Source organism: Anomaloglossus baeobatrachus, chromosome 1, assembly GCF_048569485.1.
Source record: "Anomaloglossus baeobatrachus isolate aAnoBae1 chromosome 1, aAnoBae1.hap1, whole genome shotgun sequence".
NCBI classification, from domain to species: Eukaryota; Metazoa; Chordata; class Amphibia; order Anura; family Aromobatidae; genus Anomaloglossus; species Anomaloglossus baeobatrachus.
Window position 1 is genome coordinate 457925273 of NC_134353.1, and position 20730 is coordinate 457946002.

The following is a 20730-nucleotide window of genomic DNA, read 5'->3' on the forward strand; positions in this document are numbered from 1 at the left end:
TTGTGGATTTTGAATGTGCTTGATGCAAATCTAGCTGTGAAGTGTACAACTAGGGCACAAGTGCTGCCACTGAATGGGTGGGTGTGTGTGGGGCACAATTTTTGGAAAAAAAGGGAGACTCCGCTTGGAGTAACCCTTGCTTACATTGTTTTTAAAAGAAGCCAAGATGAACAGAGCTGGGATCAGGAAAGACTTTGCTACCTACCCTGGTGTCATCCTGGGGACGGTTAATTATGGCGTATTTTGGAATGTGCTTGATGCAAATCTAGCTGTGAAGTGTACAACTAGGGCACAAGTGCTGCCACTGAATGGGTGGGTGTGTGGGGCCCAATTTTTGGAAAAAAAGGGAGACTCCGCTTGGAGTAACCCTTGCTTACATTGTTTTTAAAAGAAGCCAAGATGAACAAGTCATGGGTCAGCAAAGACTTTGCTACCTACCCCGGTGTCATCCTGGGGATGGATAAGAATGGCGTATTTTTGAATGTGCTTGATGCAAATGTAGCTGTGAAGTGTACAACTAGGGCACAACTGCTGCCACTGAATGGGTGGGTGTGTGGGGCCCAATTTTTGGAAAAAAAGGGAGACTCCGCTTGGAGTAACCCTTGCTTGATGTGTTTTTAAAAGAAGCCAAGATGAACAGAGCTGGGATCAGGAAAGACTTTGCTACCTACCCCGGTGTCATCCTGGGGACGGATAAGAATGGCGTATTTTTGAATGTGCTTGATGCAAATGTAGCTGTGAAGTGTACAACTGGGGCACAACTGCTGCCACTGAATGGGTGGGTGTGTGGGGCCCAATTTTTGGAAAAAAAGGGAGACTCCGCTTGGAGTAACCCTTGCTTGATGTGTTTTTAAAAGAAGCCAAGATGAACAGAGCTGGGATCAGGAAAGACTTTGCTACCTACCCCGGTGTCATCCTGGGGACGGATAAGAATGACGTATTTTTGAATGTGCTTGATGCAAATCTAGCTGTGAAGTGTACAACTGGGGCACAACTGCTGCCACTGAATGGGTGGGTGTGTGGGGCCCAATTTTTGGAAAAAAGGGAGACTCCGCTTGGAGTAACCCTTGCTTACATTGTTTTTAAAAGAAGCCAAGATGAACAAGTCATGGGTCAGCAAAGACTTTGCTACCTACCCCGGTGTCATCCTGGGGATGGATAAGAATGGCGTATTTTTGAATGTGCTTGATGCAAATGTAGCTGTGAAGTGTACAACTAGGGCACAACTGCTGCCACTGAATGGGTGGGTGTGTGGGGCCCAATTTTTGGAAAAAAAGGGAGACTCCGCTTGGAGTAACCCTTGCTTGATGTGTTTTTAAAAGAAGCCAAGATGAACAGAGCTGGGATCAGGAAAGACTTTGCTACCTACCCCGGTGTCATCCTGGGGACGGATAAGAATGGCGTATTTTTGAATGTGCTTGATGCAAATGTAGCTGTGAAGTGTACAACTGGGGCACAACTGCTGCCACTGAATGGGTGGGTGTGTGGGGCCCAATTTTTGGAAAAAAAGGGAGACTCCGCTTGGAGTAACCCTTGCTTGATGTGTTTTTAAAAGAAGCCAAGATGAACAGAGCTGGGATCAGGAAAGACTTTGCTACCTACCCCGGTGTCATCCTGGGGACGGATAAGAATGGCGTATTTTTGAATGTGCTTGATGCAAATGTAGCTGTGAAGTGTACAACTAGGGCACAACTGCTGCCACTGAAGGGGTGGGTGTGTGTGGGGCCCAATTTTTGGAAAAAAGGGAGACTCCGCTTGGAGTAACCCTTGCTTACATTGTTTTTAAAAGAAGCCAAGATGAACAGAGCTGGGATCAGGAAAGACTTTGCTACCTACCCTGGTGTCATCCTGGGGACGGTTAATTATGGCGTATTTTGGAATGTGCTTGATGCAAATCTAGCTGTGAAGTGTACAACTAGGGCACAAGTGCTGCCACTGAATGGGTGGGTGTGTGGGGCCCAATTTTTGGAAAAAAAGGGAGACTCCGCTTGGAGTAACCCTTGCTTGATGTGTTTTTAAAAGAAGCCAAGATGAACAGAGCTGGGATCAGGAAAGACTTTGCTACCTACCCCGGTGTCATCCTGGGGACGGATAAGAATGACGTATTTTTGAATGTGCTTGATGCAAATCTAGCTGTGAAGTGTACAACTGGGGCACAACTGCTGCCACTGAATGGGTGGGTGTGTGGGGCCCAATTTTTGGAAAAAAGGGAGACTCCGCTTGGAGTAACCCTTGCTTACATTGTTTTTACAAGAAGCCAAGATGAACAAGTCATGGGTCAGCAAAGACTTTGCTACCTACCCCGGTGTCATCCTGGGGATGGATAAGAATGGCGTATTTTTGAATGTGCTTGATGCAAATGTAGCTGTGAAGTGTACAACTAGGGCACAACTGCTGCCACTGAATGGGTGGGTGTGTGGGGCCCAATTTTTGGAAAAAAAGGGAGACTCCGCTTGGAGTAACCCTTGCTTGATGTGTTTTTAAAAGAAGCCAAGATGAACAGAGCTGGGATCAGGAAAGACTTTGCTACCTACCCCGGTGTCATCTTGGGGACGGATAAGAATGGCGTATTTTTGAATGTGCTTGATGCAAATGTAGCTGTGAAGTGTATAACTGGGGCACAACTGCTGCCACTGAATGGGTGGGTGTGTGGGGCCCAATTTTTGGAAAAAAAGGGAGACTCCGCTTGGAGTAACCCTTGCTTGATGTGTTTTTAAAAGAAGCCAAGATGAACAGAGCTGGGATCAGGAAAGACTTTGCTACCTACCCCGGTGTCATCCTGGGGACGGATAAGAATGGCGTATTTTTGAATGTGCTTGATGCAAATGTAGCTGTGAAGTGTACAACTAGGGCACAACTGCTGCCACTGAAGGGGTGGGTGTGTGTGGGGCCCAATTTTTGGAAAAAAGGGAGACTCCGCTTGGAGTAACCCTTGCTTACATTGTTTTTAAAAGAAGCCAAGATGAACAAGTCATGGGTCAGCAAAGACTTTGCTACCTACCCCGGTGTCATCCTGGGGATGGATAAGAATGGCGTATTTTTGAATGTGCTTGATGCAAATCTAGCTGTGAAGTGTACAACTGGGGCACAACTGCTGCCACTGAATGGGTGGGTGTGTGGGGCCCAATTTTTGGAAAAAAGGGAGACTCCGCTTGGAGTAACCCTTGCTTACATTGTTTTTAAAAGAAGCCAAGATGAACAAGTCATGGGTCAGCAAAGACTTTGCTACCTACCCCGGTGTCATCCTGGGGATGGATAAGAATGGCGTATTTTTGAATGTGCTTGATGCAAATGTAGCTGTGAAGTGTACAACTAGGGCACAACTGCTGCCACTGAAGGGGTGGGTGTGTGTGGGGCCCAATTTTTGGAAAAAAGGGAGACTCCGCTTGGAGTAACCCTTGCTTGATGTGTTTTTAAAAGAAGCCAAGATGAACAGAGCTGGGATCAGGAAAGACTTAGCTACCTACCCTGGTGTCATCCTGGGGACGGTTAATTATGGCGTATTTTTCAATGTGCTTGATGCAAATCTAGCTGTGAAGTGTGCAACTGGGGCACAAGTGCTACCACTGAAGGGGTGGGTGTGTGTGTGGCCCAATTTTTGGAAAAAAGGGAGACTCCGCTTGGAGTCACCTTGCGGTGTTTTACATGATTTTAGAAGGGCGTGCCATGCCTATATCTGTGTGTCCTCCTCTTTTTCCTTGTCCAGCTGTTTTGTTTTCGCATGAGTATATGTCCTTGTCACTTTCCAATGTGTTTGAGTTGTTTGTCACCTTTAGGACACCTTTGAGGGTGTTTTCTAGGTGCTTTTCTGTGTTTGTGATTGCCTGCCATTGTTTCCTATGCAGTTCGAGTTCGGTTCGTCGAACGTTCGACGAACCGAACTCGAACGGGAGGTCCGTTCGGCGAACCAACCTCGAGCCGAACCGCGACCGGTTCGCTCATCTCTATTAAGGACACTCTTCTGCGTCGGAAACGTGTCAGGATCTTCATTTTTTGGATGGACTTTTTTTTAATTCTATGTGGAAATAAAGAAAGAATATATTTTATTTTGGATGTGCCGATTTTTCTTCTTCTCCTCCCATTAGTTAAGAGTAAAATGCAATTTAAGAGATAAAGCATGTAATGAAAACAATTAAAAATGCAGCATACAAGTCATATAATACCACAAATAATATCATTCTTCATGGACACACGCAGAACAGTTTATTCTGAAAGATTACTTGACAGTAAATTTAGTGGCAAGCCACCTGTACCTTCTGTGTGCTTGATTTATTACGTTCGAAAGGAAGAAAATAAGTTCTGCTATTCTGTGTGTATTTTATTTTAATGGCAATTTAAAAAAAAAAAATTAAAAAAAATAAAATAAAATATATATATATATTTTTTATTTATTTTTTATTTGTCTTATATAGAAGTGTGACCTAACAGCTGAAAAACTATAGAACAACCTTTTGATCTTTGAATTAACTGAAATGCTGGAGATCAGAGATCTATGATTGGCAGTCCTAGTCCTGCTCTTACACCATTGTGGCACTATGTGGAAACAAGTTACAAAGGCAAAAAATGGCAGTCGATTGTGGCATAACTGTCAAATTCACTCCAGTAACCAATTATTTGCATATCACAGAAAATATATGCAGGTGAAGACAGTATATGATATAGCATACCACAGTAAGTTTCCATAAAAAAGCTGCACATTTGCATTTACTGAATATTACGACAATCTTTCACTTGCCCAAATTAAAATCAATAATGTTTATAGAACGTATGAAAGCAAATTAAAGAGAAGCTGTCAGAAGGATGACTGTACGTTATTATTTCCGCTGAACAGTACGTTTCCTATATCAGATAGTCTGGATTAATGGATGGTTATGGCAATCCACTGTAGAATGCTAATACAACATCATTATCACTTTACTTTGTTTTTTAATCTATGGGTTCATAGATGATTGGCAAAGTGAAATAATTTGATAGTAAATAACATTAAGCATTAGACAGAATTTTTTTTCCACATTTTGCTTGAAGCATATTAATGACTTTTGGGTGGGCAGCCAAAACCTCTGCCAAAACCCAGTAGGAAAGAGCTGTTTGGGATAGAAGCTATATATGCAAGATCGAAGTGCTGAGGACCTGGCCACTTATTCAAAGTGAAAATTGACAACATGCGGCATGAAATTATCTCTCGGTCCTCAAGTGGCATTGATTCTCTTCCCTCCTGCACCTCTTGATCTCCTTCAGCATTTTACCATAACAGTCTCTACACTCCAGTCTTGTTTGAGGGGTCTATATGACAAAAAATACACCAAAGTGACACCATTTTAAAAACTGCACCCCTCAAAGTGCTTTAAAACCAATTTCAAGAAGTCTATTAACCCTAACTTCACAGGCATGAAAGCAATATACAAGGAAAAAATGAAAATTTAATTATTTCCAACAAACATATAACTATAGATACAAAATTTTCATTTTCACCAGGGTAACAGGAGAAATGGTCAGTATAATTCGTTGTGCAATTTCTCCTGAGTACGTAGATATCCCATATGTGGTGGTGAACTACTGTTTGGGCGCATGTGGTTGAAAACTGCTGTTATGGAGCAATATAATGCTCAGAAGGGAAAGACTGCCATGTTGGACTGCTGATTTTACTGGAATGGTTTGAGGGTGCCATGTCCCACCCTGACATACCAGAAAAGTAGTGACCCCACTTTACAAACTACACCCATTAATGAATTAATCTAAAGGTGCAATGAGCATGTTGACACCGTATGTGCCTCACAGAATTCTACCCTGTTGGTTGGTAAAGAAAGAATACCGTATTTTTCATACAATAATATGCACTGGTCCATAAGACACGCCTAGGTTTTAGAGGCAGAAAATAGGAAAATAAAAATTTCAAGAAAAATTGTGTTCATGACTAGAGATGAGCGATGTACGAGGTTCGAGGTTCGCCAATTTCATGTTCGAGTAATTTTGGGGTCTGTTCGAGATCGAACTCGAACTCGAGCTTTTTGCTAAAAGCTCGACAGTTCGAGTTACGTTCAAGAACGGCTCGATCACCAAAAGCAGGGCTTTTTACAGCTACAGTGTGCAGGGAGCCATCACTGGCAGCCTGCGTAAGCTGGTAACCAAGATAAATATCGGGTATCCAAGCAAAGCGCTTGCTTGGTAACCCGATATTTACCCTGGTTACATGTGCAGGGAGCCGACACTTCCCCGCTGGGCTCCTCCCACTCCTGCACGCGACATGTACACACACACACACTCACACTCACCTGTCCCCAGCCATGCAGTCCCCGGCACTGACGTCCTCAGTGCCACATGGCCCCACTAGGCTCCACTCACTTTGATCTCCGCCGCCCGCACACATGGTCCCGCTGGGCTCCACCCACTTCGCACTCAGTTGCCCGCACACATGACCTTGCTAGGCTCCACCCACTTCGCACTCCGCAGCCCGCACACATGGCCCCGCTAGGCTCCACCCACCTCGCACTCCGCACACAGTACCCCGCTAGGCTCCACCCACCTGGCACTCCGCACACATTACCCCGCTAGGCTCCACCCACCTCGCACTCCACACACATGGCCCCACTTGGCTTACCTGCGGTGATGAAGTCCTGCCTCCCGACCTTAGCGCTGTCACTGCCCTCCATGGCTGCCGCTTCACATTTCCTCTCTCTGCCAACCCGAGACTGTGACTAGCGGTGACGTCACTGGCTGCCGCGATACTTGGGTGTGAAGGCGGCGGTCACTGAAGTCAGTGACAGCTCTGCTATCAGCAGTGCAGGAGATCGTCACCGCAGGTAATGTACCTTGCTCCTGACAGCAGCACTTGTCATGCCCTGCAGTGACCTGGGCTGACCTATTGATGTTAGCTCAGGTCACTGCTCTCCCAGCTGGGGAACATTCTGTTCTTCATTGACTGGGACAGTGACTATGGTATGGATTGTCATGGGAACCCCTTGGATTACAGCAGACCTGGATTTGTTTTTCTTTCTAATAAATTTGTAAAAGAGGGAATGTGTTGGGGAGTGTTTTTTCAAATAAAAATGTGTTTGTCTATTTTTTTTTTATTACTGACTGGGTTGGTGATGTCGGGTATCTGATAGACACATGACCTCACGAACCCCAGGGCTCTGGTATTAACCCCATATATTACCCCATTTGCCACCGCACCAGGGCAACGAAATGGGCTGGGGCGAAGCACCAGGATTGGCGCATCCAATGGATACGCCACTTCTGGGGCGGCTGCGGCCTGCTATTTTTAGGCTGGGGAGAGTCCAATAACCATGAACCTCCCTAGTCTGAGAATATCAGACCCCAGCTGTCTGCTTTACCTTGGCTGGTGATCCAATTTTGGGGGGACCCTCACGTGTTTTTTTTTTAAATTATTTATTTAATTTAAAATAACAGCGTGGGGTGCCCTCAGTTTTGGATTACCAGTTAAGGTAAAGCTGCCAGCAAAAATAGGGGGAACCCCATGTCATTTTTTTAAAAAATGTATTTATTTTTTTTGGTAAATACAAGGCTAAGCACCCCTTAGTGCCACATGAAAGGCACCAAAGGGTGCAAAATTACAAAATGCAGGAGAGTGGGACATTATGTGTCTTTCTGCCATTATAATGACAGAAAAGACTGATATGAAGTGTACAAGCACAAGAAAATCACCAGAGCGCTCTACGCTGTGAAAAGCAGTAGAAAATGGCACTGGACTGAACATGTGACCGCCTCATGTAGGTTGAAGCTATGGATCCTGGGTAAATTTATGTATTTTCCCTCCTTCAGTTTTTTTGCAGTATGCAAAAAAAACGGAAGGCACACGGATGACAAACGGATGACATACGGACCGTATACGGAACGAAAACGGATGCCACACGGATGCACCTGTGAAAAAAACGGACCGTTTTTTGCGGACCGCAGAAACGGATCAGTCGTGTGAATGAAGCATTATTCTGATCTGCCGTTTATAAACAGCAGGCAGAAATAAGTCAGAAAATCTCTGGGGTTTCAGGGGTAGCTGAGACCCTGGAGATCATGATTCAGGACGTTTTTTCCGGTCCCCACTCACGTGATCACCGGTATACACCGTATACCGATGATCACGTTACAGTAAATGACAGTGCCGGTAAAAAATTATTTATCTCCCATCTCGCAAGAACAAACATGTCAGATGGGAGATAAATCTCCTCCCCGGTCCCCTCCGGTCCCCCGGTGTCGCCAAAGTGTCCCCCCTGACCCCTCCCGGAAATCCAAGATGGCCACGCGCACAGCAGTGCGCTGGCCGCATTCACCCTACTCCTCTGATTTCTGTCACATGTGCCATGACACATGAGAGAGAAAACTCCTCCCCAGGCCCTGCCAGGTCACCCCCTATAACCCCACCGGTGTTCCCCGGTGTCCCACGGTATCTGTGAAGAGTTGATTCCCCGCGGCCCCCTCCTTCACAATAGACGCTGCCGCATGCACAGAGCGGCTGTCAGCTCAGCTTCCTGTGTTCAGACATAGTGAGTGGTGGTAACCATGCATCTGTAAGCTACTGCAATGCCCTGCTCATGTGGTAAGGAACATAGTTGATCAGGAGAGCTATACTACATTTCCAAATGGAGGTATTTGATTTTATAGTTGCCCTGCTGAACAACTACCAAACATGACAGTCCGTTATACGCCACAAGAAAACACGTTTAAATAGCGAGCCCTGTTGTTTAGTATTCATTCAGCTGAATAACTGGACTTAAAGGGGTATTCCATCTCCAAGATCCTATCCCCAATATATAGTAGGTGGAATAGCAATAATATCAGCAAATACCAATATTTGGAAATGTAGAATAGTTCTCCTGATTAGGCATGCCCTTACCTCATGAGCAGGGTATTGCAGCTTTGGTAGCAACACTTACGACATGGACTCTGCTGCTGTGGACCGGGGGAGAGTGGGTGCAGATTCATTGCAATGAATGAATGAATCAATGAACTTCTGGAGTGAGTTTGCTGCTCTGAAAGTAAAGGGGACGAATAATATTGCACGCCCCACTTTTCAGTTATTTATTTTTTTAAAAAGTTTAAAATAAGCAATAAATTTCATTCAACTTCACAATTGTGTCCCACTTCTTGTTGATTTTTCACCATAACATTACAATTTTTATCTTTTTATTTGAAGCCTGAAATGTAGGAAAAGGTTGAAAAATTCAAGGAAGCCGAATACTTTCGCAAGACACTGTATGTAGCTGAGTGAAAATTGCAAATCTGCCATTGTAGTGCCCAGTACATTGTAGTACCCATCCTTTGTAGTACGCAGTACATGCTGTAAATTAAGAGGACTCGTCTCACTACAGAAATGTCAAACATGTGAATGCTACATGTGGTTTAGTCACACTTTGGGGCACATAATTCAGTATATTTATTTTAGGGGGAGCCAAAACACTTTTCCAAAGTCTTTTTTTGTTACCAGTAATGTGAAACCCCCCTATATTTTCATTGACAGGTGACAGACCTGAGTGGGGACTTCTTTTTCTGGATTGATTTGAAGCTTTTAATAGGAACCTTTTACATACAATTTTGGATCACATTTATCCTGTGCTCTACATTGAGCACTTACTTTGAGGTTTCTATCAAATTGTACAAATGACGTGATTCAGATGACATCACCGAGGAGTTCCATTTAGTATAATGAGGCGGCAGAGTAATTGTGGAACCTTTCTGGCATCTGTTCAGTGTTGTCCTTTTCAGAAGTGCACAAAACTGGTTGACTGCCCTTTTTATGCACTCTTAGGCTATGTGTGCACGTTGCGTACTAGCCCTGCAGAAACTTCTGCAGCGATCTGAAGGGCACACGTTCGCTTCAAATCGCTGCAGAAAATGTCCGTAGAAAAAAAAAAAAAAGCCGATTCCATGCGCTCTGCCTGCAGCTCCTGCCATAGACAGAGCAGGAGCTGCCGGCAAAGCGCACGGAAGAAGTGACATGTCACTTCTTGAACGCAGCGCTTCGGGCAGCAGCCGAAGCGCTGCGCTCAAAGACGCCACGTGCGCACGGCCCCTGCACAATCTCCATAGATTATGCAGGGGACGCAGGACGCATGCAGTTACGCTGCGCTACAAAGCGCAGCGTAACTGCATGAATTACGCACACGTGCGCACATAGCCTAAAGATTACAGGCTAGTGAGTGAAAAATGACTCCCTCTGCCTCAAAATAGGGACTGTTCTATTGGGAGCATCAACTGAATTACGTATTTCAGAGATTTACATGGGAACCCCAGTGTAAGTGCTCAGTTTAAAGTACAGGAGGCAGAATAAATAAATCAACGGCAGGTCAAGAATTGGTTTTATTTAGTTTTTACACCATTCAATGTTCAGTATTCGTGACAACACTGTTTTATTCTTCTGGTCAGTGCAATTACAAAGATACCAGATTTATATAACTTTTTTTATGTTTCCCTACTATCAGACACTAAAAATGCTTTTTTTTTTTTTTCAAAAATCTTTTATTGAAGTGTATCAACGAGACAGGATACATACAAAGTAAGTGCAATTGCACCATTACAATATAGACAATAAATCACTCAAAATAGATCGCCCAAGCTCGACAACACGTGTCTTTAAATATCCTGCAGAACTAAACTCAAGGGCGAACATAGAAACATAAGTGTCTCATATAATGTGAACATAACAATCCCAGTATTTGCTACTGTATGCAGAAACTATTTTTTATTGTAAATCTAAAATCATAGAATAGTGTAGTAAGAATTATAAAGGAGAGAGAAGAGAGACGGAAGGACAAAGAAAAGAACAGAAGAGAAACAAAACAAAAAAAAAAAAAAAAAGGGGGAGGGGAAGGGGCGAGGATGGTGTTATGTATTTATTATTTGATAAAAAATGGTTTTTTTTTTACAAAACAAAGTTTTTGCATTGCCATATTTTGAGAGTTATTATTTTTCTAGGATTCTGTTGATCTATATGAGGTCTTGTTTTGTGTAGGATCAATTGACATTTTCATTGCTACTACTTTTGGGCACACGAAATTTTTTGATAACTTTTTTCTAATTTGAATATGTGAAAACGCCTATAAGCCAAACATAAGGGGGAAATCAATAAAGTCCTATACTTGATAAACAATCTACAAGCAGAAAAAATAGAGCATGTTACCTGGTCACAGGGATGTAGCAAGAGGCCGCATGGTGACCGCTCATGGCATAAGTGTGTTTTATATGGTGTTAGAGAGAGGGAGCGGTGCTTCCTGTACACGGATCACAGGAGGTCCCGCTCAGTGGAACGCAGATGTGCGCAGTAGTATTGTGGTGCCACATCCAATATGGTGTGGAACCGGCAATCGCGCATACGCGGATACTAAAAAGCAGTGCGAACAGCGCATGCATACGACAAGAAACAGATAAAAAAGGGGGAGGAAGCCTACTGTGCCTGCGTTAGAATCCGTGATGGTGATCCTGGTATCTGATTAGAAATGCTCATTGTGCTCAGTGTTTATAACTAGTGTGCTAAAAAGCACAATGTGTTGCCAGAGTGTCAGGAACAAAATGATTGATAGAAGTGTCTAAATCGCCTATAGAGAAAGCCTCTACTCCAGCATCGAACATGATGCTGGTGTCAAAACAATCATTTGGTTTTTGGACCACCCCCTTTGGTTTGCCTTTGTGAGGGCCGAGGAGGACTGGTAGACCCAGGAGGTGGATCCACTGGACCGAGCACACTACCTGGAGGGCAGGGTACACGGTAGCTGGAGCACTAGCATGGCAGGAACGGGAAGAACCAGGTCACCAGGGTCCTGGAGTCCCATAGGACAGTACAGGAACAGGTGCAGGTAACAGGAAGCAAAGACAGGACCAGGTCACTACGGTAACAGCGTACTTTAAGGCAGTAATACAGAAACAGGAGCAAAAGGACCTGAGCACCTAGCTCACAAGACAAAACAAAGAAACACAAGTGATGATCAGGCCCTGCCCACATGGAAAGGCTAGTCTTATATACCCAGCACAGCCTCAGGTCATTTCCTGTTGCAGCAGTGCTGGGCCTATAAGACCAGGTGAGTGGGCACGGCCCGGTCCTATACAGAGGCATCAGTCAGACTCCTGAGACCTGGAACAGGACTCAGGGGAGCAAGAGCGGGAGCGGCAGGCGTGACCGGTGGACACATGGTCTGGACCAGTGAGCAAGGAGCGGTGGTGCGATGGCGAGACTGGATCAGTGAGCACGGAGCAGTGCAATGCAGGTGCGACCGGATCAGTGGGTACAGAGCGGTGCAATGCAGGTGCGACCGGATCAGTGGGTACGGAGCGGTGCCTGGATAGTGAAACCAGCTCAGTAGGTAAGGAGCGTTGCTGGGACACCGGGAGCGTGACAGCCTTATAGGTGTTTTCACATATTCAAATTAGAACCAAGGTTATTTACCCATGATCATTCTCTTACCAGGTAATTAGACAATTTTCTTTATACACATTGTCTGGTGTATATCAGATCTTCCTGATAATCTTCTTTAATCTATAGATGCATTAATAGATATAAAATTGCTGCATATTTACCAGACCACAACCAGGGGCGACCACCCCATGATCTTTCTATGACCAGGTAATAGACTAGATTTTCTTCAGGTATATACAATATTTATCTTGCATTATACTCTGCTAAAAAGTTTCCTTTATTTCAGAGGTGTTTTTACACACATATAATTGTTACATATTTTCCAGACTGGAATCAATGGTAACCGGGTGTTAACTCTTTATGACCGTTTATAATCAGGTAAGGCTACTTTCACACATCAGTTTTTTGCCATCAGGTACAATCCGGAAAAAAAAGGATAAAACGGATCCGGTATCGCATCCGGTTTATCCCCATAGACTTGCATTGTAACCGGATTGTACCTGATGGCTTTGCGGTGCATCCGGTTTTTTCCGGATGCGGCAAAATAATTGAATGCGGCGGCCGGATAGAACGTATCATGTAACGTTTTTTTGCCCCTTAAAAAAACCGCATTCTGCCGGATCCGGCGCAATGCGGCATTGTATACAATGGGTGTCTATGCATGCCGGATCCGGCGCAATGCGGTTTAAACCGGATGCGGTGACCGCATCCGGTTTGGTAAACAGAGCATGCGCAAATTTTTTTTTTTCATCATCACAAAACTTATAAAAGGATCCAGCACATTCTACACACCTCCTGCCGTTCGTTCCTGACTTCAACTTCTGCTGTCCTCCAGTCCAGTGCTCCAGGGAAGAGGTAATGTCCACAGTACTGTCCACAGATCACTGTTGTGAGCTGCGTACATGTACTTAGACATTGTTTTTTCTTTTTTTACAGGTGCAGTGTTGCGGGCACAGTTTTGTCAAGCCATTTGCAGTGCCAGTTTGGTTCGGTGCCAGTCTTCAATTGTTGTGGCGGAGAGTGTCCCTGAGGTAATGTCCACAGTACTGTCCACAGATCACTGTTGTGAGCTGCGTACATGTACTTAGACATTGTTTTTTCTTTTTTTACAGGTGCAGTGTTGCGGGCACAGTTTTGTCAAGCCATTTGCTGTGCCAGTTTGGTTCGGTGCCAGTCTTCAATTGTTGTGGCGGAGAGTGTCCCTGAGGTAATGTCCACAGTAATGTCCACAGATCACTGTTGTGAGCTGCGTACATGTACTTAGACATTGTTTTTTCTTTTTTTACAGGTGCAGTGTTGCGGGCACAGTTTTGTCAAGCCATTTGCAGTGCCAGTTTGGTTCGGTGCCAGTCTTCAATTGTTGTGGCGGAGAGTGTCCCTGAGGTAATGTCCACAGTACTGTCCACAGATCACTGTTGTGAGCTGCGTACATGTACTTAGACATTGTTTTTTCTTTTTTTACAGGTGCAGTGTTGCGGGCACAGTTTTGTCAAGCCATTTGCTGTGCGAGGCCTGTTATAGAAAAAGATATGTCGTCTTCTGGTAGCCCGCCCTCCGGTTCACAAACTGAGGTATATATTTTTTTTTAGGGTGTTTTTTTAAAAAAAAAAAAAAAATTTTTTAAATAAACGACATTTACATAGGTGGCCGAAACATCACAGGAGATGCTGCCAGAAGATGACGGAAGGGGTGGAGAAATACACGGAGCGGGCGGTCAGAGTGTAAGTTTCATACAGGAATTGTTTACCACAGCACACCAAACACATAAGTAAATAATGGTTTTTTTTTTCCTTCACTAAAGGCTTCAACTTCTAGGGCTCACGATAGAGCTCCCCCAAGACCGTCCCAGGGTCGTCGTCGAGGTGGCGGTGGTCTTAGTGTAAGTTTTTTTTTTTATTTTTTTTTTTTTTTCATGTCTGTGTGAATTTAGGTATAATTTTTTTTTTTTTTAATTTCTTTTTTGTTTCTTTGAACAGGCATCACAGCGTGCTCCCGATTCTGACGGTGAGGAGGCCGGATTTATCAACATCGACCTCCTCATCGATGAAGTTAGAGAGAGGGAGCCGCTGTGGAACATGGCTGACCGCCGCCACGCTGATTCGATCGTAACCCGTCGACTCTGGGACGAGGTATGCCACGCAGCGGTAGAAGGTTGGGGGGAGCTCAATTCTCGTGGCCAGAAGAAACAGCGTAAGTATTCACAGTTCAGTAGGTTATGCTGCAGGATGTAATGTGTTGTATACTAACCACTTTGTGCTTTCCACTTTCAGGTGACAAACTTCAGAAGCGGTGGCGGTCTATCAGGGATCGCTTCAAAAAGGAGTTGAATCAAGAGATGCAGGCCCCGAGTGGATCCGGAGGACGCAGATCGAAGTACCGTTACTTTAGAGCGTTGTCGTTCCTCCGGACAACTATGGTGTGCAGAAGGTAAATATTCCACACAATATGTACAAAGTATAATATTTTATGTCTGGTTTTTTTTGCCTTTTTTTTTTATTCAGTGGCACTGTATAGCAATTAAATTAATTATTGTTTTGTTTTTCCTCTTTTTACCAGCACCGTCTGCAGCACTCAGGAGCCTGCATCGAACCCGACAGGAGCGATCCCTGAACAGTCCGCCACTGGGGAACACAGGCACAGACCCCACCCATCTGAACCTTCCCTTCCATCGACATCTGTCCCATCCACCTGCGCTGGAGCTTCACGTGAGACTTCATTACCTGAAGCTGCTGGTGATGAGATAGCTTTTCCCCTACCCCACCCCTCTGACACTGCTGCCCTCAGTAGAACACCTTTGGGTTCTGGGCGTCAGCGTCATAGGGGTCAGGAAAAGAGCTATGCGCCCGAGTTCTTGCATCTAAATGCAGCCTTCCAGAACGCCATTCAATTATTAGCCGAACAAAATCGTTCATCTTTTAGCTTCATAAATGCCAATATGGAAAAAAATACACACGAATTGTGCACGCGTCTGGACAGGCTGCATTTAGATGCAAGTAAATCACCCAATCATTGTTTTTTTCAAGCCGTACTAGAGCGCATGGAAAAGCTATCTCCTGACCAGCAGATGCATGTAATGCAAGCCACACGGCAGGCTCTGGCGCAGGTTTCCTCCCAACCACCTCCACCCACCCCTCCTCCAGCACCTGCCCCCCCTCCAGCCATTGTCCCTACTCCCCCTGCTGCCCAGTACCAGCCTGCTGCCCAGTACCAGCCTGCTGCCCAGTACCAGCCTGCTGACCAGTACCAGCCTGCAGCCCAGTACCAGCCTGCGGCCCAGTACCAGCTCCCAACCACATCTGCCCCTACACTTCCTTCCCACTACCACATCTCGCCTTCCACACCCATCATGACCCCAACTCAAGCCACTAATTCACCCGCCACCTCTTCTGTCTCCCAATCCCTCCACTCCACCCCTCAATCCTTACCAAATCCCATCCCATCTCCTGGTTTCCCTCTTGGTTTCTCAACCACACCTTCACCTTCTGTTACTTCCCCACCACCACCACCAACACCACTTTCCACCCTCAATACTCCAACTGTGCGTGTGTTCCCACCTGTCAGCCCCTCCAGTACTATCTCCACCCCAAGCCCAAGATATACCAATTTATAATTTATGTATGTAATAAAAATAAAAGTTTTTTGTTGAAAAGTATTTATTTGTTCTTGTTTTTTTTGGGGGGTAATATTATTTTGCAAGTTAAGTTAATAATAAAGGCAATACAAAAACATAACATGTTGTAATTTGACGGTGTAAAAATTACAAATTTTTAAAGCGAGTGAAAGATTAAAATTAACAAGGTTAACAAGATATTTTTTAATTTATTTTTAACTATGTTTATTTGTTATAAAACTAAACAAAAATCTTATACCATTTGATCTTGCCAATCTACTCTACCTTCTGGGGACACAAAATAGTCAGCATATTTGTCACGGATTGTTGAACAGGCAACACTACTCCTAAATCCAGGACTGGTGTAGTCAGTCAAAGAGGTGGATTCCAAACTCTGGTCATCCAAGGACAAAGGTTCCTTTGTTAAAACAAAATTGTGCAGTACCACACATGCTTTCACTATTTCATCAACAGTTTCAATGTTTAAATTAATGGCTGTTAACAACACTCGCCATTTGCTGGTTAGTATCCCAAAGGAGCATTCCACCATTCTTCTGGCTCTGGATAATCTGTAATTATATATTTTTTGTGTTTGCGTCAATCCACGGCTTGCATATGGCTTCAATAGATGTTGGGAGAGTTGAAAGGCTTCGTCGGCCACAAAAACAAAGGGCATTGGGGGCTCACATGTGCCAGGAAGAGGTCTTGCAGGAGGGAAATCAAAAGTATTCCCATAGATTCGCCGCCCCATTGGGGACATTTTAAAGACCTGCGAGTCATTGGATCTCCCATATGCGCCAATGTCCACTGAGATAAATTTGTAGTCCGCATCCGTTATTGCCATTAGGACAATTGAGAAATACTTTTTATAATTGTAGTATTCTGACCCCGAAGCAGCAGGTTTCACAATTCTTATATGTTTGCCGTCCACTGAGCCAAGGCAATTTGGAAACTGACAAATGTTATAGTATTGTTCAGCAATTGCAAGCCATCTGTCCCTGGTGGGCTGGGGGATGAAATCCTCATGGAGGCAATCCCACAAGGCTTGGCAGTGGAGGGACGAAAGCGACTCTCCAGTTGCAAGGAATCTGTAAAGGAAAGACAATAATTATAAAAAAATAATAGCAAACACATTACAGTTAAAAGTCAATTTACAGGAGGATACAGTTCGAAAAAAAAAAAAACTTACCTAAGCGTAACCAGCAAACGCTCCTCGGGTGTAAGAGTAACGGCAGAAGGTGTCCGTTTTACGTATGTTGTCCGCAACAAGGCCAAGGAGGACGTCAAAATTATTCACTGCCATCCGGACATAGCTTGTGAATTTTTCATGGTTTCCACGGAGCTCCAGGTATAGGGTTGAAAACACCCCACGTGTCAGTCTCTGGGCAGTCAGGGGATGGATCCAAAAGCGTCGATGTCGCTGACGCCTCAGTCGCTGTCGCTCCTTTTCTCTGACGATGATAGCCAAGCGATTTGCCTCAAATATAAAATCTGCAGTGATCTTTGTGTAATTTGCAAGAATAGCATCCATGGTTTCTGCTTGTCTCTGTCTTCATTCTGTAATATATGCTTCAAAATACTGTATATATACTATATTTTCCCAATAGCCAATCAGAATACGGAACTCGTTAATTGTTTGTTTAGTGTTAAAAAAACGGATCCGTAAAAAAACGGACATAACGGATGCAAAACGGATGCAAACCGGACACACCGGATCCGTTTTTTTCCGGATCCGTTCACAACGGATCCGCTTAAAACCGGATCCGGTGGGTCCGGTTTGCTCCAGTTTGCACAACAAAACCGGAAACGTTGGATACGGCAAAAAAAAGGACTGTACCTGAATACAGAAAACTGATGTGTGAAAGTAGCCTAACAGAGTAAATAGCGTCATTGTATATATATTGTCTTTGATATATCTGACTTTACTGAACGTTCTCTTTAATCTACAGGTCTTTATTACGCACATAGTGGCTATATAATTATCTTGTTACAACCAGAAGTAAACTTCCTATGATTTTTCTATGATCAGGTAAATAGATGTCCTTTTCTTAAAAATCTAACTTATATCTAGTACATACCATGCCATGTGGGCCCTCTATTATAGTGTTTTTCAAATGGTTCCCCGTCATCTTGTTCCTCTGTACTGTACATATTTATGATCACAGAGATCGTGACTACAGTCCCGCCATGCATTTTATTGTACAGTGGAACCTTGGATTATGAGCATAATTGGTTCCGGGAGTGCGCTCTTAAACCAAGGTACTCTTATATCAAAGCAAATTTTCGCATAGGAAATAATTGAAACACAGAAAACTCATTCCACAACTGTATTAATACAAACTTATCACAGTACAACAAAATAATGCACTGTATTGATATAAAACTATTACAGTACACTAATACAAAATACTGTACAGTAAAAAACATATAAAACAAATTAAACTGCACGTTAGGTTACAATAGAATTGTTGATGTGCGGGAGGTTCACTATGGAGAGAAACAATAATGCATAAATGTGACACCCTTTATTCTAGTACAATACAAAAAAAAACACCCTAAATCTATTTTCCCCAAAATAAGGGCAGAACTAAGCCAAATGTGGGGTAGAAATACTGCACAGGCAATTACATTACAAGCAATGTGCTGCACTGGTTATCAGAAAGAAAGTACAATACTGTATCCACAAATGCAAACTGATAGATATGCTATATAGAGCGCGGTGAATGGACGGAACCGGAAGTGTGCACAGTGCTTATTTGCTCTTATTGCAAAGCATTGCTCTTAAACCAAGTTACAAATTTGTAAAAAGCTTTGCTTGTCTTGCAAAACGCTCTCAATCCAAGTTACTCTTAATCCAAGGTTTCACTGTATTATAAAAGGCTTTCTTTATTGAGAATTTAACTTATGTACACACAGGTTATGTGTTGTTCTTCTTTCTTTTTTTTCCCATATGATAGAATAAGATCATCACCATCTCTTGTTTAAATTATTTCATATACTATCAAGGCATGACCCTGTGTATTGGTTTTCAAAATCAACTCGGACAATTTACCTCTTGATACCTATCAGGTGTGTACCCTCTTGGCATGACAAGCTTTGTCATTTAAGTTTACACATTTCTGGTATTCTGACAGATAGAAGCGCCCATTGCTCTATACATATGTGATACAATTATTTTTCTTTTATGTCAATCACTTTACCAAGGTTGTTGGGTTCCTTAATATTAACTGGTTGTTGATATGGAGTTTTTATTATATGACTCACTCTCTAAGGCACCCTTCACACGTTTGTGAAAAAAACGATCCATTTTTTCACGTACGTGTTAAAGGGGTGGTTTGCTCCCCGTGTGCCATGTTTGTGGCACATTCCTGTTCACCGTGTGTTATACGTAATAACACACGGAGAACGGAAAGCCCCGCCTTACCTGTTTCTTCCGGAGCTGTCTGTGGTGCTGAATGACAGCGTCAGGCACAGGCCACGCCCCGTTAACGCTGCTTCCGGCCCCCATTGCAGAAGACGCGTTGTTCAAATTCACTTGGGGACGGATGCAGGTGACAGCCGCGGCAGAGACTGCAGGTATCGTGGAGGTGAGTTTGTGTTTTTTTTATTTTTTACAATGCCACGAATGTTTCTCCGGCGTGTGTCACGTGCTCCCGCATCCACACTACATCCGTGTGGTACATGTGCGGGCCCGTGCTGCCGGAGAAACACGGACATGCATCCGTGTGGAGCACACGGCACATGTCTGCTCCACACAGAGGCACGGGCCACTGGCAGAACACGTGCGTGCACATATACCCATGGATTTTAATGGGTGTACGTGTGCCCGTGTCTCCAGTACATACGGGCATGGACCTAGAACAGACCGGACACACGGACGTGTGAAGGGGGCCTAAAGCATATACGAAGGACATTTTTTTTCGCAAAGCTTTGATTCATTGGATCACACTTATCCCAGTTACATTAATTTTTCCATTTTTTCCACAATTTTTTCTATTTTTTTTATAATTTTTTCATAATTTTTGTCACAATTTATTCACTATTCTTTCTCTTTCATTTCTCATTAACTAGTGCACGTCCGTCTCACTTCTTTTTTCTCTTCTTTTTTTCTCTTCTCTTTTTTTTCTCCTTTTCTCTTCTTTTTTCTTTTTCTTCCTTCTCTTTCTACGTTGAAATATATAATTATGCACTTACCGTATTTTATGTACTTACCCTATGTATTTCTACTAAAGGCTAAGTAGCCATAAGTTGCATCAAAATTGGTGACGAGGTTTACATTCATTGTACTTTATATACATAGGAAAATATATTTTTTTTGTTTACATAAAAACAAGTGTTGCTGTAACTTGTGTCGATTTTTTTTCTTCAATTGTATACATTTTCTCTGTTTGTATTATAGACAGTTTTCTGAAAAAGGCTATTGCACTAGCCGAAACGTCTAAAAACAACTGTCAAATTACTATTCATATTTTCTTTTTTGCATGAAAATTTATCAATAAAATATTTTTCTTCGTAAAAATAATTTTTCGAGTGCCAAAGTTTTTTGTATTTTTTTGATCTTGTTAACTTCAGAGCACTGTTTGTAACGGTTGAGCCAGATTCTTACTTTTCTATTGTCAATCTGAAACAGACCGAATGCCTTCTAGACCATGGTCCTGGCATGGTCTAACAGGACACTGTATCTGGAATACCTGGAGGTCATTTTTTGACCTCGAGTTGCCATGGCAACCATCGGCAGCCCTGAATTACATCCCAG

General features: G+C 43.6%; 2 protein-coding genes across 2 annotated transcripts in view; one reads left to right on the forward strand and one right to left on the reverse strand.

Annotated features, from left to right (window-relative positions):
- LOC142294846 (ephrin-A2-like) overlaps positions 1-20730 on the reverse strand; it is a 464446-nt gene that overhangs the window by 127757 nt on the left and 315959 nt on the right. The window lies entirely within an intron of this gene.
- LOC142294819 (uncharacterized) lies at positions 13835-16016 on the forward strand. Its single transcript, XM_075337899.1, has 6 exons — positions 13835-13935; positions 14008-14085; positions 14166-14243; positions 14341-14554; positions 14635-14791; positions 14921-16016. Exons 1-6 carry the CDS (start codon positions 13894-13896, stop codon positions 15972-15974), a joined length of 1623 nt encoding a protein of 540 aa, XP_075194014.1. The 5' UTR covers positions 13835-13893; the 3' UTR covers positions 15975-16016.

Excerpts from the sequence above, each read along its gene's own strand:
- LOC142294819 (XM_075337899.1), top strand. The coding sequence starts at position 13,894 with ATGTCGTCTTCTGGTAGCCCGCCCTCCGGTTCACAAACTGAG. Across the intron at positions 13,936-14,007 it reads CCTCCGGTTCACAAACTGAG|GTGGCCGAAACATCACAGGA; the intron begins GTATATATTTTT and ends ACATTTACATAG. Across the intron at positions 14,244-14,340 it reads GAGGTGGCGGTGGTCTTAGT|GCATCACAGCGTGCTCCCGA; the intron begins GTAAGTTTTTTT and ends TTCTTTGAACAG.